The following is an 18,806-nucleotide window of genomic DNA, read 5'->3' as shown; positions in this document are numbered from 1 at the left end:
AACATTGGTTCGGCCATTTTGAAATCTTATGACCCACTGACGCACTCCACCTTCAGTGATAATGTTGTCCCCATACACTTCACGAAGCTGCCGATAGATTTCTATCGGTTTACAGTTTTTTGCAGTCAGAAACCTTATTACTAAGCGCACCTCGCAGCTCGCGGGATTTTCAATTAACGCAGACATTTCAAACCGTCACAGTATCTGAACGGAGCACAGCACGAACCTCTCACTAGCACGGCTAGATGCAGACTGAGCTGCGCAACGCTCTGACCCCAAGATGGCCGCACTAGCCCCGCCCCTAGCGGACACAGACGGAAACGTAATCTACTTCCTGGATGGCCCTCGTATAACATGTATCAAAGCAACATCTTCAATTTGATCATTTATAGCAATTCTCTTCATGGGGGGGGGGAACTTCTTGCACGTTTTGTTGCTCTTCATTTTCTGTTTTGATAATAAGTTAATCCAAGTTGCAACTGGACTGAAATTCATCAAGAATAGCATTCTTAAACACTTGCTATCAGTTCAACTTGAGTTCACGAAGAATAAAGAGTTTTGCTTTGCCTGTCATCGAGCATTTAGCGAAAATCAGTTTCTGTAAATGATTTAATTAAAGAATGGCAGCTGGATCTTCAAAATGTTCGACCCAACTACTGACATTTTTGTGGATTTTTGTGACATCAAATTGAGCAACAAAAGATTTGGTGTCTCCAATAGTAACATTTATGTTACAATTATGAAATACATTTAACTTATTCTCAGCCATACTATTATTAGCACTTTTGAAAGGAAGTTAGTTGTCTCACTGTGCCACCATAATTGTTTCTTAGTTTCATTTTATTTTGAACATTATCATCAGTTTCATTATTATCCCCACCATCTCCACTTTCGAAATCACATTCGTCTTCTTCTTCTAAAATTATGTTATTTTTGAGTAACTCAAAATTATTCAGAGAAGAAACAATTCGTGTTTTTAAGTCATATTGTGTGCCAGAGCTATCAACGCATAAAATATTAGCAATGGAAATTAATTCATGAGCCTGAAAATCTTGTTTGATTTTTTCTAGCTTTTTGTTAAATTCTTTGCTATTCTCTATTAAAGAGAAACCATTAAATTTTCTCAGTTGTTTTTTATTATTTCTATTGCCCACTTCATTAAAGATTATTTTGTGTAATAATTTTATTTTATGGGCTTTCTCGCTTTTCAAGACATCTTCCATTCCTGGTATATTAGTTAAATTCGTAATTTATAAAACAAATAAAATACACTCACTTCATGTTATGGTTATCCACAATGTTCCATGTGTAATCCAAATCGAAACAAGCTGCAGATTGCGAGTATGAATAGGCTATCTTCTTTGGATTTTTCACCAAAATTCACATCTTGAGAGGACTTAAATTGGGTATCATTCTATCATTGTACAGTTTTTACTAGACCTGCACACCATTTACTCACTTTTTTCAACTACATTGTGTTCAGTAATTCAGCATTCTAATCACAGTCAATAGCTAAGCCTAATTCTATTATGTGGATTAAATCCCACTTTCTGAATTTTATTATGGGAATTATAATAACCAAATTAACAAAAGACACTTTATTGAAGACAAACGATGGTAACATTTAGGATTTAACATTTCAGAAGAAAAAGTATGTATTTATAGTTTGTCATGATATTTGGCAAATGGGCCGTCTCTGCTTTTGCGCATGTTACTGGTCATGCATCTAAAAGGTGCTTGTACTGATTTATCGCTTTTCGTTTTCGAAGCTTGTAACAGAAAGAATGACTTTACTTCTAAATTATGTCATAGCTGCTGGATTTTATCATGGCTTCAAGCGACCAGCACCACATATATATATATAAATAATGAAAATATAATGAAAGCTGACATTAACTGTATTGAAACAAACTTAGAAGTAATGATACTGTAGAAACAGTTAATGACATAGATGGAGAAAAAGGCATTTTGTTATTGTAATGAAAAAGTCATTGCAATATTGATGGTGTAGCATGTAGATAGATAGCATAGAATGTTGAATTCATGATGGACAGCAGGAATTTGAATTGCATAAAATGTTGAAATGCTGATCCATAATGAATAGGAAATTGGCAGATTAAATCTTCAATTTCATTTCAGTAAACATGTTGCAGCCACAAACAACTTGGTAGACTGTGTTTTCCTATTTCAAAATGTTTACATTTTTTATAACTTTGCAATAAAAAGAAAGCAGCAGTCCAGCTAGGCCAGCATGTAGAAAGCAAGTGTTCAGGACTTTTTCTTAATCAAGATGTAGTGAATTTTGGTTCTTAATGCATTTTAATTTGATAATTAATACTGCTGTAAAGTTATTATTTTTGGCTGTTTTAGTTCCATTAAAAGTTATATGAGATGCATTAGTCTCAAAATGACACAGTGCAGAGATTGCTGTTTTTAGAATAGAGAGGGCAAATAAATTTAATTTTAGCATTAGGAGGCTGTTGCTAATTATATATATATATATAAATGTTGTATGATCTTAAATTCATTTAGTGCGAAAACAAGTTACTACTACTTGTGCAATTGCTGCACAAGTAGTAGTAAGTTAATAATAGTTTATTTACTAAAAAATATTGATTAATTGATTCTATTATCTCCTAAGTTTAATTATAATTATAGTAGGATTATCTTAAAAGAGTGAATCCATACTAGTAAGTTATATTTTGAAAGATGTTTTGAAGTAACTTGAAAGTAAAATGTTAAAAATGTTTTAACGGGGACTGGAATTAAATCATGAATAACAAAATTTCAATTGTAAAAGGAATAAATTAAAGGCAAGAATTAAATGCATGTAATCATTGTCATTGATCGGAAATTAGTTGAGTTTTCAAGGGGAACAAACCAACTCCCATTCAATGAATAATAATTAATAAATAAATATGAAGGTGTTTCGTCTTTACTCGAGCAATAAGGCTAAGCCAAACCGGCAATTCAAGTCAGGCCAAATATTTCTGTGAATAGAAGGGATTATGAGGCAATGCTGATACTCAAAGAACTTATTCCTATTAACTCTTTAACTGTCAAGTTATTTTGATGATTTGGGTACACAAATTGTCAAATTTTTTTATTGGAAAAATCAAATGTTTAGTACAAAATAAAATATATTTAAGTAGTTAAAAATTGATATTTTGAAGTACATGGGTTTTGTAGCCACTGCATATTTGCTTGAGGCGGCTGCCACTCAACATGGCAGTTGTAAAGTTCGCTTCTAGTGGAGCATTATTTTCTAAAAATGAAAAAAATTAATTATTTTCTAAAAAATAAATAAATGAAAAAAAAAATAAATAAAAGTGAATATCTATTAGTAGTTCAGTAATTCAGTCTTGTGTGGTACAACTGGAAACACTTTTCCAAGCACAAACCAACTCCACAATCACAACACCAGATTCGTGTTTCCTTCCTTATCTTTTCCCCATTTTTATCCTTTTTTTAACTAAACACTTTGCACTGTCTTGTAGGTTCACGTTTCACAGGAGAGGAATATGGGAAATAAAATGTCGTTCAGTAAGACGGGCAGTGTTATCTATTGTAGGTGGTCTGCCAACACTCTTTTGTCCAGAAGCTGCATCATCATATTTATGTAAAAGCTCTTCTACAACTTGGATTCGAAATTCTGAAAATGTAATACATTTTTCAACTACATTTTTAAAGAGCAAATATGAGTTCCAGAGTACCTTGTCTAGTAAATGTAAAAATATCTTTTTATAATATATTTTCTGACGTTTTCAGATTGATGGATGAAAGGATATTTCCTGCTCGCAGCGATCTACACCACCCATAGTTAGACAGTAGTCAGAAACAATCTTCAGCTTGAGTATATCTTCAGTTTTTTTTATTTTTGAGGCTGACCATGGAAGTATCACGAATACTGCTTGTCAAACACACATCCTTCATCTCCGGTTGAAGAATCTGAATCATCTGTATAACGTTTCAAAGAACTGGACGCCATTTTACAACAAAAAGATCCTGTGCACTTTGAACCAAAGAACTTATAACCTTTAAACTTTGAAATCTTCAGTAAAGGTGCTGTGATCTATTGAATTGAGCGCTCATTAACTTTTCCCAAGATACAGTCGCGTTGACAAAGAGATGAAGCGGAAATAAACGTCTTTTGATGTATATTCGGGTATAACAATACAATGCGCTCAAAAAAAATGTACCCCGAGTAATTCCTGGGCGTGACATTTTCGAACACCACTCGGGCATGACAGTTAAAAGGTTAAGCATTTTAGCCAGTTCAATTTTGAGTGAAAAGCATTTTCTGCAGCAAATTTCTATAAAGCTCGAGTAACCGTCCCCTGACACCCTCGTGTTGATGCATTTGAAATCAATATTTTTTGTAAAAATTAAACATTGGAAATTGTCATTATGAAGTAGAATTCAAAGAAGTTAATATAAACATAAGAAAATTACAAACAAGATAAATAATGCAAACTTTGCAAAAACAAATCAAAAATAATATAAAAATAAAAAATATAATAAGAAAAGTGAATGTACATGAAGATATAAGGGCCAGAAAAAGTATTAATTAACTTACGTTCTTTCTAGTGGTGAGTGGGCAAAGTGTTCTCTTCGCGTCTGACTCAGAAGTGTAGTGTTTCCGAAAAATTCTTAGCAGCAGTGGGGGCTTTGAATAATATCAGTCGGTAAGGTTTGGGTGAAGTAATTTATGGTAGTGGGTGGGACTCGGAATTGAATTCTTGAGAGATGTATTCTGTGGAGTTCTTATTTTAATGAAACCTTCTGTTAAAATTATTCCGAAAATACTAGTGAATGGAAATTAATTAATTTCTGGCTAATTGTCGTGTTGAAACGATTAAGAATTTAAGAAAGGAAAAAAGGAATTTTCACTGTCAAAGAGCTATTTGACAGACTAAAGATTATGAAATGGGCCCTCTTTTTTTTTTTTTTTTTTTAAAATAATTTATTTAGGTGATAATATAGTTCCTTTTAGTTTGAGCCAGAATAGACCTGCCTGGGGAGAAGCCAGGGGATGAGAGAGTCCGGTTTCCGCCCTGTTCCTGTTCCCGTCTTGTTGCGGATCCAGTCCTGATCCAGTCCCATTCCAGTTCCAGCCTGGCCGTTTAAGTCCAAAACATGTAGGAGCGGATGTCTGAATTCAGCGAAATGGAGATATACGCCGAAAGGGCTAGATGGATTCTGTCTTTTAAAGGAAAGTGTTCTTCACCGTGCCGGCATAGCTGTTACTTTAAAGCACTTTGAAGTTTTTCCACCCAAGATGTTAAGTTTTTGTTTGTGATGTTAAGTTTTCATCAGTGTTGAAGTTCCAGTTAAATAAACCTTTAAGTTTTAGACAAGGTTTTTGTGTTCTTCAGAAAATTTTTAGATTCGAAGTCAGATACAGCACATAGGATTATCATCGAAAAATCAACATTTGGCATAAATAATATAATCAATTAATCAATATTTTTTAGTAAATATATATATATATGTACGTGTGCATTTCTTAGCTAACAACACTTCTGTTTTTCTTGTCGTGACTTCTGTTCATCAGTTTTCCTAGTTTTTGATTTTTAGACTAAGGAAAGTTTTTTTTTTTTTTTAGCATATTCATGTTCATTGAATTAATGAAGCTTAATTTATTCTTTCCCCCACCCCTAATAGTTCTTAGCGTAAAATTTTTTAAATTAAATCTTATTTAATCTGTATTGTCTTAATCTACTGTACACATTTATAGAACTTTATATGAAGATTCAGGCAATGTTTAATCAGTAAATATGTTTAGAGTATTTATTCGTATATCTCTGTTGTGTACTTTTACCCATTTAAATTTTTTGTATGATTAAGAACTTCTGATTTGTAATAATAATGTAAAATGTATGCACAATTCAGAAAGTATTTTGTGTTAGTAAAAGGAACAGTATTGAAATTGGTGAGCTTTATGAAGTACATAATATAATAATATTAATCATCACTTTTTAATATGCTGTGTTTATCATTAAAGCCATCTCTTCAGAAATAATATGCACTGCATATTTTTCCCATTGTAGTTGTCAGCCGGTAAGATTAGTAAGAAAAAGGGGGAAACATGCAAGTATTTAATTTTGTTTTACATCAATATGTAGGACATTAAATTTATGCCACAATAATATGCACCTTAATTGTTAATTTTATTTTCACCGTCTTTAAATGTTTTTAAATTTGAAGGAATTAAAAAAAAATTACCTAATTTTTTTTTTTTTTTTTTTCAATTTAAAGACAAGGAAAATTTTTTTGTCTCTTTTTTGATGAATTAAATCTTTCTTTTCCTACTCAGGATTTTCTGTGTTAAGTGTTAACAAAATAAAATTAACCAAAGGACCTGAAATTTAAAATTTTATATCAGAATCATATTATAAATAGTTAGGTAACCTGAATCATATGTTATAAAATGAATTTTAAGTCAGTTTGGCGTTCTTGAAGTGTTGGTACTGTGAAAGAGTTTTGGAAGCTATATAGTTTTATATATTTTAATTTCTTGTTTGATTATTTATCTTTTAGGCTACAGAATCTCAATGTCGCTTTGCAAAAAGAAGATCAGATTATTAAGAAGAATGTATTTATGAAAGAGGTAAGTTTTCAAACATTATGACATTTTATAAGTTTCAAATTTCAGTCTTGAACTGATGTATGTTACAGCTCATTGAAACAGTTCATTTAGTTAGGCCAAATTGTGTACAGGTTGGGATTTGCACGTATATTAGAATCAAAATTTCTTTGTCTATGAAATGCAGAAACTTGTGTATCTCTTAAAATCTATTACAAAGTATTATGCTTCTAAAAAAAGGTGTTGAAATTAATTAAAAAAAATTAACAATACCTTGTAAGATTATTAAGAAATGTTAGAATTTCTTCCTATATAACAGGTGTCCAAGGTTTTCTACTCTTGAACAATTGAAGTCCTGGGAATTTTGGCATTGTTCCGCATATCTGTTGGTTTCTGAAATGCAGAGACTCACATAATCATCATTCACAAGATACTCAAAATATTGCAAAACACCAGAATTTGGATCAAAATTTATATTTATCGTTGGTGTTCCCAAAAATTTTAAATGTGGATGTGCATGATCTGCTGAAGTATATAAAATTTTAGTCCATACTCATACAGGCAACAGTAGAGCTCCATCATCACTGTTCTCAGATTCACTATCCAAACTTTCATAAAAATCAGTTATTTTATAATCATTATCAGATCCATTTATACTAAAACTAGAATCCAAGTTACTTTCTGACTCTCATTCCATAATGTACACAATATTAAAAATATAATCATAGAACTCAAGCCATGTGCATTCTCAAGCTTAGAACACAAACCATGTGCATTCAAAAGCGTAACTCACTCAGCTAAACATTACAAAATACATATTAGACTAGTGCTGACATCTAATTTAAAATAAACCAACTCCAAATACATAAAAAATGGTCCGTGTTCCATCGGGTATGTAAAATAAGAAATTAAAAATTTTCTTGATACGAGAAATGGATTGTTTTAAATCTTTTTCGTGCACTTTTGAACACTCCAGCCTGGAAATAACATGGACACAAGACATAGAGTGTGAAACCTCACCCTGTAATTTTTACGGTAGCAAGAAGGAAGGGGTTAAAGTGTGAAAATTAGATGCCTGAGCTATCATGTCAGCTTTTACCATGGAATTAATAATTTCTAAAAACATGAAAGCATAATTATTACTACAGTTTTCTGGAATTTTAACATATTCTGCCATACAGTCATTTATATTTTAAATGGAGTGCAATGAGATGTTCATTTTAAATAAATATAAGTATATATGTAAACGTAAATATATTTTCAACATTTCTTACCTTTAATTTATTTTTGAGTTATGGCTGCATTTCATTTAATTTATTTTTGAGTTATGGCTGCATGCATTTTTCTCAACTGATATGTCATATATGAGGACTTAAGTTGAGATTTTGCATATATACGGCCCACGATGATGTCACGCGCAATTTAATCAATCGCAGCGTTTACGCTGATGCCGCGTTTCAGTGTAAATTAAATTTTTTCCCCGCTATTTTTCTCGAGTGCGCCGTTTACGCCGATGTGGCCTTTCTTCCGGAAATTACGGTAATTTGATTTATTTTAAAAGCATAAAAATGTATTTATTTTGATTAGTGGCATGTTTCTGTGTGTGCTTGTTAATTTTTTAAAAGCATTACTCACACTATTCAAAGGAAACTCTGTTTCATATAAATAATTATATTTGGTGGCCATTTTTACACTTTTGTTCGGAATGCAGTACTCGGTGCTCTTGAAAGAAAACTACAGCTTTTTTTTTTTCAAAGATAATAAAAAGTCAAACATGGTTGACATTTTAGAGGATAAATTAATAATGATGATTACAAAAGAATGAACAGTAGTACGAAGAATGTAATGCTGATTTTCAAATTAATTGAAAATTAAAAGATGCCAACATTTTTAAGGGAAAATAGTTAATGATGGAATGATATCAAGTGGTGAAAAGTGAGCATGAAAATAAAAAATATAGCAAAATAAATATCACAAAAAATTACTGCTTTTTTTCTAATTGATTAAGCTAAAATGCCTACTAACATTATAGAGGACAAAAAAATTGAATCGGTGATATCACGCTTGCAAATTGCATTAAAACAGTTTGAAAGTCAAATCTGTCGCAGGTAAAGAATCTGGGAATATATTTATCAAGCTTGGTGACTAAGCTTCCGATTTTGGTGATTGACCGAGGTGGCCAGCTTTAATCCTGAAATACCTTTTTCTGTCATATTTTACAACTTGAATAATATCTTTTGTATCTTTATATTAAAATTTGCTTCTGAAATAAATATGCAGAGCCTTTTGGAATTCTTAATGATTGGTGAGATTTGTGTAACTTTCGAGTAAATAATTGAAAAAGTTCAATAATTATTAACAAAAAATTTATCACTGAGTGTAGTTTTATTGAAGCTCTGGATGAAAGCATTGCTGTAATGGTTGTAAATGCAACAAAGTTGTAGCATTTAGTCAAAAGAGAAAAGGAAAGATTCTAAATAGATTTTCTCCACCTTTGACAAAGCTCTCAGGGGCTCATTTTTTGTGAGTGTGAGTGTGGTAATCTCAAGGTACCCTAACCCTGTAGGGAAGATGAGTGCAGAGTTGCCAACTCTCCCGATTTTCGACCGCTCTCCCGCCAACCCGATTTACAATATATTTCTCCCGACTTTTTCTTATTCTTAAAATTTCTCACGATTTTTATGGAACTTGGCTTAATGCTTTGTTATATGAACCAAAAAAAAAAAAAAAAAAAAAAAAAAAAAAAAAAAAAAAAAAAAACGATTTTGAACGTCTGAAAGCAATTGAATTTTCTCTAGCTTATATCTAAAACAAAACCTTGCGAATTAGATAACTTCTGCTTTGTGAGTGAGAGCATATATGTATCCAGAAAGGTCGTTCTCCAGTTCTCCAATGGGCATCGTGCTCCACTGCGCTCCACTGCAGGACATTTGACAGGCTTTAATATACCACAGCTAATTATTAAAACTTTAAAAGAAAATGTAGTCCCTCTGGATAATTGCTTAGCAATTGGTGCTGATAATACACCAGTATTGCTAGGCTTGAATACTGGTGTTGCAGGTATCTTAGGAAAATTCAGATTTGCAGATTATGAGGTGCACCTGTCACCCCTTAAATTTAGCAGCTGAAAAAAGGGAAGCTTCTTTACCAATAAATGTGGATGAACACATTGTTGAGATTTATTATTATCTTGAAAGGAGTTCTAAAAAGAAGGAAAAATTGAAACAGTTCCAACAGCTGCATAACAGCAGTTTACAATTAGAGAACTTGGATGAAGTTATAAAATCAGCTAAGATTGACACCCAGTGGAGTTTAATTAGAAACCTGAAAGATGCTGATGGAATTTTGAAATATAATGAACTGTCTAGAATTATGTTGGCCATCTTGACAGTTCCCCATAGTAATGCAGAGTGTGAGAGGATTTTCAGTGTTGTTGCAAAAACGAGGACTAAATTTAGATCTAATATTCATGATGACACATTAGAAAAACTTTTATTAGCGAAAGCAGGCCTACGTGGCAATTGCTAGGAACAAAATTATGATGTTTCTTTCTTAAAGAAAGCAAAATCTGCCACTGTTTATAACATTTGTACGAAAACTGATTAAAGTTTTTTTTTTTTTTCGTTTTCTTAAACGATTGCAAGTAATAAAAATGTTTTTTATGTGTAAGATATTTTTGTGTTGCTTGCATTTAAGAATTAGTTACTATTTGAAATTAATTCATTATTAAAAAATATATTTTCGTCATTTAAAGTCTTTTTAACATTGTGAAATATCTCCCGATTTCTTAAAAAAATCTCCTGATTTTTGAAAGTCATAGGTTGGCAAGTATGCGAGTGTCACGATCCTGGAGCCCACTGCTCTTACCTCTTATCTTTTTCCCCTCCTCTCAGCTACTATGTTTAAAGGCTATTTTTAAGGTACAAATCTCTGTCACAAAATTACTTTCTGACGAAACCGCTTGCATGCAATGGCACGTAAAAGGATTTCTGTAGTGTCTCATGTCTTAGATGGTGGTGCATGCCACTAATAAATAAAGTATAATGGCTGCGCTGAAAACTGCTTGCTAAATGTAAAGTAAACATTAAGAATTTTCAATAATTGATTACAATTATAATGTAAATTTGCAAATGATAATGTAAAAAATAATGTTTAAAATGTAATATATATTTTAAAATAAATGTATGTTTTTAATGAATATCTGTCGATGATGTGTTTTTAAATGATAATGTTTAATATGTAAAATGATAATGTAAATAAAAAAAAAGTTCATCTCAAATGAATTTTAAGACAAAAAAAACTAAAAAAAACTTACCATAATACTTAAAAACTTAAAAGTTACTTAAAAAATAATTAAATTTAAAAAAAAAATTAAATCTAAAAACTATTTCTATTAGCTTGATTTGTGCTAAAATATATGAAATAAAATAGTGACTTCTTGTCTTCAACACTAAAAAATTGTAGTTGCTCTAAATTGCTTTATAGTTATGTCAATTCTAAAGCAGCCAATAAAATTTAAACTAAAATTTTAAGAAAAGAAGAAATAGGTGGTATAGTAGAAGCTATTCATACAAAGCTTTATATAACATTGATAGTAAAAGCTATTCATACAAAGCTTTATATAACATTGATAGTAAAAGCTATTCATACAAAGCTTTATATAACATTGATAGTAAAAGCTATTCATACAAAGCTTTATATAACATTGATAGTAAAAGCTATTCATACAAAGCTTTATATAACATTGATAGTAAAAGCTATTCATACAAAGCTTTATACTGAGTATTTCTTCTTCGCTCAAAATTTTGAAAATTTTGTTTATATTGTATTCCTATTTTTCTTGCATGTGGTTTTTATATTGAGAGGTTGGGGCTTATTATGAAATGCTATGACAGCTCTTGGGTCTAGCTTGGTGAAGAGAAAACTGTCCACATGTTTGCTGCATGCAGACCTGTGTCGTTGGAAAGGAGTGTCTTGTTAGTTGAGGGGCATGATAGTATCCCTGACATACTGCTTCAGCTGAATGAGATGCACTTTGATGTCCTCACAGTTGTCAATCAGTTGGTCCCCTGACATCTTTGTCGGCGGCTCAGGGATAGGCTTTTGAGAAAGCTGATTATGGGGCTTCAGTTTTTGTATAGCTCTGGCTAGCCGTAACACAAGGATCTGTGACCTCTGTTTGGACTCCGTGGTAGGGTGGTCGGACCCGAATTTCTTTTCTTTCTTTCTCTTAAGTATGGCTTCTCTGAATATGAAATTTATAACAATGACAAAACTAGAGAATGTTGAAATTATGAAACTACATACTGAATGGGACAACACATCTACTATTAAGGAGATATATGCCATCACAATTGCTAGTTAATCTAATAATAGTCCACATTTTCTTGTAACATCTAGCCTTTCTGGTGAACTGCAAAAATGTCTCTATTTGTAATAAACAAACATATTCATATGCATCTAGTGGTGAGCTAAGAAATCTAAAGCATCTCTGTTCTGGAGATTTGCTGATTGATACAATCTCAGCCACCCAGTCTGCTTCTCTGCTTCGAATTTCTTATCTAAGCAAGTTGCCATAACTATTTCAGAGCATTAAACCTTGAATTTTTCTCAAGGCATAATCTCGAAAAAAGACTCTGTCAGTTTCTGAAGAAGAGTTCATGCCTGAAGAACATGTAGCCAATCAAAAAATGTGTGTGCTGTTAGGCAGTTCAAGATGTGTAAAGAAGGTCAGTTGATCAACACAAAACATGCAATCCTGCCCACCATTGCCTCCCATGAAGGGATGGACAATTACAACCATGCCTCTTCTGTGATTCAAACCCGGGCCCTTCAGTACCACAGTAGGCTCCTGTAACCACTATAAGCTATGTTTATAATTTCCCCTTATCAAAGTAGTTTTGGGAAGAGGAGGAGGAACATGGATAACATGCTCCTTTTGAAAACATCTATTTATAAAGCCTTTGTGAGAAGAAACCATCTTATCTCTGTCTTTTTTGACATCGAGATAGCTTATGATAAGGCAGGGAGGTATGGTATACTATGTGACCTTCATGACATCAGCTTGCACAGTAACCTACTGTTTACTCATTCAGAATTTTTTTAACGCTAGAACTTTTAAAGTTAGGATTGGTTCTGTTTTGTTGGAAGTTTTCGAGCAGGGAGAGGATGTGCCTCCAGGGTGTGTGCTGAGTGGTACTCTTTTCAGCTTTGGGTTAAAAAAAAAGGCTCTGTTATTAAAGGAGCTTTCTCCCATCGTTTTAGGATCATTATGTGTTGATGATCTACAATGATCTACAAATTAGCTGTCATGGGACAGATATGAGAGATGTAGAGGCAGTTACAGATCACTTTGAACAGGATGTAAGAGTGGTCAGATAAAGAAGTATTTATGTTTAGTAAGGTAAAGAAGTATTTATGTTAGTGGAAACAGAAAACTCTTTGTGTTAACTTTTTAGAAAACATGGTCTTCATCCTGAGCCTGAGTTAATTTTCATGGATCAATGATTCCAACTGCACCTGAAGTAAAGTTTTTAGGAGTGATGTTGTAAAGACATTAGATTATTTTGAAGGAGAAGATGTGAAAAATGTGCAATGCCCTTGACGGGACTCGAACCTAGGCCTCTAGAATATGCACCAAGTGTGCTACTGTTGCACCACAAAGGCATGCATAAAGGAGTAAGAAAATACTTTATATACTCCCCCTTTTAAATAGCGACTGGTGATTATAAAACCCAATTGTCAAATCCTGATGGTGAAGAATCATTATCCACTACTTTTTAGTTCAGGGACCACTGTAGAAACATTAAGCTATTGTTTTAAGCAGGAGACATGAAAAATGTGCAGTGCTCTCACTAGGACTCGAACCTGGACTTGCTGACTATGCGTTGAATGTGCTACCATTAACCACAAGCTGGCTCACTTTACTCATGTCTTATACATGAGGAAGAAGTGTTTCAAAACATTGAATATCTCAGAAGTCCTGCCGAACATCTATGGCACAGACTGTAGTATAATGCTTTTTATTTATGGAGTGTTAATACTGTCTAGACTGGATTATGCCTCAGTAATGTAGGAATCAGCACAATCTTTGGTACTATTGAAATTAGATCCCTTTCAGCATCAGGGTTTGTGGATTTGTAACCTTCAGAACATCTACATAGTCTGTATGTGGATTCATATGAATCACCGCTTCAGTTGAGGCACAAGCAATTGTCAATGAGTAATCTTCTACATCATTACAATATATTATCACAACTTGACCATCCTACTAATCTTTCTTTGCATGATGACATGTGTGACTGCCTGTTTGAAGCATGATCACCTTGTGTGCTTTCATTTTCTATCAGGCCCCGTACTGATGTGTACTGCGTGTCTGATGTACGTACCATGCAGTAAAGCATTTTTAAATACTGCTCTGAGAGAATATACAAATTCGGCTTTTTGATGCCTTTAACCATTTTGACAAAGAGAAGGACACCATTTATCAGCAACTTTTTCTAGAGCATAGATAGAGGTACAGCAGTTATACTCCTATATAGCTGGTTGTATTAGTATGTTGTTCATAATCAAAAATCATATTGAATGGAAATAACTATATGATGCTTGCTCTGTACTCATTTCAGAATTAACTGCTCTGTGCTATGCTCTTGTATTCATATTTCGTATCTCAAAGCAATACCAGAGAAGATTCATAATTCATTCTGACTTGTTTAGCACATGAAAAGCTTTAGAAATATTCTCAGACACCTGAAATCCTTTAGTTGTGAAAATTCTAAAACTAAATTTAAATTTGGGAAAGTGTGGACATTGTATTTTTTACTGCTGGGTTCCTGTGCATCTAGATATTAAGGGAAATAAGCTAGCAGATGTTGCAGCAAAGTGTGATGAAAGTCAACCTCATCCTCTAAGAGATACTAAAACTGCCCTTAAGAACAAAATTATTAATAAACAGCAGCTACTGTGGGATGTGTAGATAAATAATAAGCTGTGAGGAGGAATAAAACATAAAGTGGAGTATTTGGAGGCCACTAAAAACAGGAAAGAGGAAGTCATTTTAGCTCGCCGCCTTGTTGTTGAGCCAATCATAATTATCTTCTCAAAGCCAACTGTGAGCCTTTGTGTTTAACATGCAATGCTCAGCTTTCTGTTCATCACATCCTGAAAAATTTTCCATGGCTTGGGGAGCTTGGTTTAAAGTATTTCTGTGACTTACCTCTAACACTAGAAGTGCCAGAGCAATCATTTGACTGTTTTTGTCATTTCACCTTGGATTCCTAAAAAACCCATTACCTTAAGAAGTCATAAATTTTTGGATTTTCATAAAAACCTAAAAAATTATCGGTGCCAGATATGAATCGAATCAAATTAAAATTAACAAAGATACACTCACTTCCAAAAGTTAAGCACGGAGAGGAAAATGCTAATTTCCGGAAACTAATCAGAATTGAAGAGGATGCAATTCACTGCAGAGGTACATGGAAGTACGCAAATATGTTAGGTAACAGCCAGTCGTGCTTTCATGTCAAGAAATATGCAAAAAAGGCAGTCTTATAAGAAGCCAGCTTTATGAAGGGTTACAGAAGTTGATTGTAAGTGCTGATAGAAGGATAGAATGTGTTTAAAACTTTCATACAATTTGTTTTCAAGACATGCGTGTTTCTATGACTTCCAGAAGACGAATGGAAGATTCTGAGTGCTGGCGTGCTGTGGGGCACATTGAAGCAGGATGGTCGATCACAGATGTTGCTCTTTTCTTCGGCGTTCATCATTCTGTAATTTCACATTTATGGAAACAATTCCAAACCACACAGACAGTTGTCCAAAGGCCTGTAGCCAGTCGCCCAAGGGTTACAACTCTCGCGGAAGATCGATATATTGCTATTGTAGCCAAGCGGAATCCCAGAGCGATCTCCAGACGTGTGACATCTATGGTTACAGCGTCCATTGGTAAGACGATATCTGCAGCTACTGTATGCGGAGCCGAAGATTACATGAGGGGACTGTACGCCCGGGTAGCTCGAGTTTGTGTTCCTCTATCCGTCCAATCAAGAGGGGCACGATTACAGTGGTGCTGGGAACATGTCAATTGGAATGTGTCTGACTGTAGCAATGTCATGTTTACTGATGAGTCAAGATTTGCTCTGGAGCCAGATGACAAGCATATAAGGATATGACGGGAATAACGAATACAATCAGTCCCAAAACATCACCGAACATCATGCATTCTGAGGCGGAAGCATTATGGTGTGGGCAGGGATTTCATTAGGATACTGCACCGATCTGCACATCTTTAAACGGGTTTCTTTGACAGCTGTCCGGTATCAAGATGAAGTCCTAGAACCCATTGTGAGATTGTACACTGCAGCAGTTGGCCTTACTTTTGTTTCAATGGACGATAACACACGTTCCCATAGAGCTGACATCGTCGATGACTACTTGGAGAAAGAAGGGATTGAGCATATGGCATGGCCAGCATATTCGCCCGACCTTAATCCCATTGAAAATCTTTGGGATGCTCTTGGCCGTGCTGTATCTTTACGTTTCCCACCTCCAGCCACTCTTTATTGAGCTGGAAACTGCTCTACAAGAAGAATGGCAATTGCTTAATTCTGCGGTGGAAAGCATTGAAAGCATGGTCACAAGGTGTAAACTTTGTATACAGATGAGGGGGGATCACATACCCTGTTAATGTCCTTTTTTTTTCATTTTATGCTGTTTATTTTCACTTTATACACAATTATGTTTAAGTCTCCAGTATGTCATTATCTGATAACTTACAAAAATTTAATATTGTTTTCATTTCTGTATATAATTATTGATTTTGTTTTATGCATAAATATATATGCTGCTTTCCTGCGAATTTTGTGTCACTCAAAGCAGTATTTGTTGATTTTTTGCATTTTACATCTTCGTGCTTGGTTTTTAGAAGTGAGTGTATTATTTGTTATACGTAAAAGCACCATGAGCATCCACATTGACTGCTAGTAATACTAGGTAGATTTATATTGTTATCTCGCTCAGAAAAATGCTTTTTCTCTGAAAAACATCTGGCAGACACATTCCTTTAATTCACTTATTATTTACAATAGGGTATACATCCCTTCCGCTCAGAAAACACCTTTCTTCGTGGACTGTGACATCTACTTCACAAACTACAGCTGGGATAAATAAAGCTCAAAATGTGCTAAACGAATTGCCAAATCCAACATCTTATAAATTTTGGAGACAATGTGCCGAGAGTGTGGAGGTTGTTTGTGAATGAATCGATGTTACGCCATATTAAAATGTGCACTGAAGCAGTGACAGTTTTGAACAATGAAGAAATTTAGACAGTATCTTTAGAAAAGCTTCATGCTTGTATTACTATTATTTATGCAAGAGGAGCACATGGTTGTAATAATATGGATTATAATTTTTTGTAGAATAGTACATTAGGGCCTCCTTTTTTTCGAGAAACAATGTTTTACAATCGTTTTTGAGATATTATGAAATATCTAAGGTTTGACCTGAAGTCAGCTAGGACTCAGCATTTAGAAAGTGATAAGTTTGCACTCTTTTCTGATATTTGAAAAAACTTTATACAGAACTGCGCAATTTCCCATAAGCCAGGAAAATATCTAATTGTAGAAGAGCAGTTATTTCCATCCAAAGTCAAATGTGTTTATACAGTATATACCAAATAAACCAAACAAACTGGGTATCAAATGTTGGGTGCTAGTTGATGTAGTCTTAAAGTTTATGTGCGATGCTTTTCCATATCTTGGAAAAGATACATCGAGAAGTGAAACTGAAAGTCTTCTTGGAAATGTAGTAATATGTCTTCTAAGCCATTATCTGAATTCAGGGAGTAGAAATTTGACTGCGGACAATCATTTTCCCTCACTATCATTAGCTAAAAGATTAAAACTGGAAAACAGAAGTTTTGGGGGTTAAGTGAGAAGGCATCGAAAAGAAATTTCGCATGAAGTAAGGAAGTCAAACCCCGGCTATTTGAAACAGTTTTGCCAAAGAATGGAGAAATTAAACTGAAGGTCTGTCAGGGAAAAGGAATAAAAATGTCCTACTACTAAATACCTTACATTCGAGTGTAAATGTAGACTCGTAAAATAAGAAGAAACTTCCAGAAACAGTAGAGTTCTACAACAAAATCAAGTGTGGAGTTGATATACTTGACTAGATGACGCATAAATATTCTCTTCGGGCTGCTTCACGTAGATGACCTGTGCATGTTTTCTATACTCTACTGGGTTTAGAAGGAACGAATATCTACATTATCTGCCATAAATTGAGTGATAAAAATATTACAAGGCACAGCTTCCTATCTCAATTAGCAAAGAAGTTAAAGGGAGCTTCATTTAAACAGAAGATAAAACACAAGATTGCCCCAGGAAATTTCCATCTCTGTGAGTAGACTCTCGAAGAAAAGATGTTAGTGCCATATTGGACGTTGTAACAACAAAACAAAACCAGCGATGTGTGTAAAAAACTTTCATATTACGTGTGTGGAAATATTGAAAAAGTTAAAATAAAAATTGCGAAAAGCTACAATATGTGTTCTATTAAGAGTAAGTTGAAATTTATTATAAAATATCTTTTTTTATAAAGATAATCTCTTGTTCTCTAAAGACGTTCTTAAACAACTATAATTAGTATTCTTAAAAGCATTATAAAGCATTTGCATTTTGATATATGCATTTAATTTGCTGAGCAGTCAGTTTGACTGCTGTTGGTGCTTCTAGGTAGGAAGAAAGCTCGGCGCTTCTAGTGTTAACCATTTAATTGGGAAAGAGGTCAATCCTGATCTATTTAAGTATCTGAAAGAGACAGAATGCTATTATTTAATTTGATTTTAATGTGGGTTATTGTGTTTTGATATATCTTTATTCATTATCATGTTTTTTGATTTTATCTGGTTTTATGTTTGTATTCATTCACTGAGTTTTAATCATGCATTCATTTTAGTATCTTTTTTTTTTTTTTTTTTTTTAAATCATCAGTTTTTTTTTTTTTAAATGTGGTTTTAACTATTTAGAATTAATATAACTTTTGTTTTGGCACAGTATAATCATTTAGTTTCTATGCCAGGAATTATACCAACAACCACCTTTGACAAAAATAGAATGCATATTGCATCATTCATGAGATTGCTACACTGGAAAAATTTTTAAGCGTACTTTTTGCCTGCTCTAATTTTCCCTTTAATTTAGATTTCTAAAAA

The 18,806-nt window shown here is 33.4% G+C and overlaps 1 protein-coding gene across 2 annotated transcripts in view; it reads left to right on the top strand.

Moving 5' to 3' along the window:
* The window catches only part of LOC118204233 (dnaJ homolog subfamily C member 2), a 183,664-nt gene that overhangs the window by 147,989 nt on the left and 16,869 nt on the right, over positions 1–18,806 (top strand). For both annotated transcript variants that reach the window (XM_085825279.1, XM_085825278.1), the window contains one exon: positions 6,541–6,610. In XM_085825279.1, coding sequence (XP_085681405.1) covers positions 6,541–6,610 — 70 coding nt within the window. The remainder of the gene's footprint in view (positions 1–6,540; positions 6,611–18,806) is intronic.

Source organism: Stegodyphus dumicola, chromosome 10, assembly GCF_044657685.1.
Source record: "Stegodyphus dumicola isolate Sdum_Otavi_A_Nest chromosome 10, ASM4465768v1".
Lineage (NCBI taxonomy): Eukaryota > Metazoa > Arthropoda > Arachnida > Araneae > Eresidae > Stegodyphus > Stegodyphus dumicola.
This window is presented reverse-complemented; position numbering and strand designations above follow the sequence as displayed.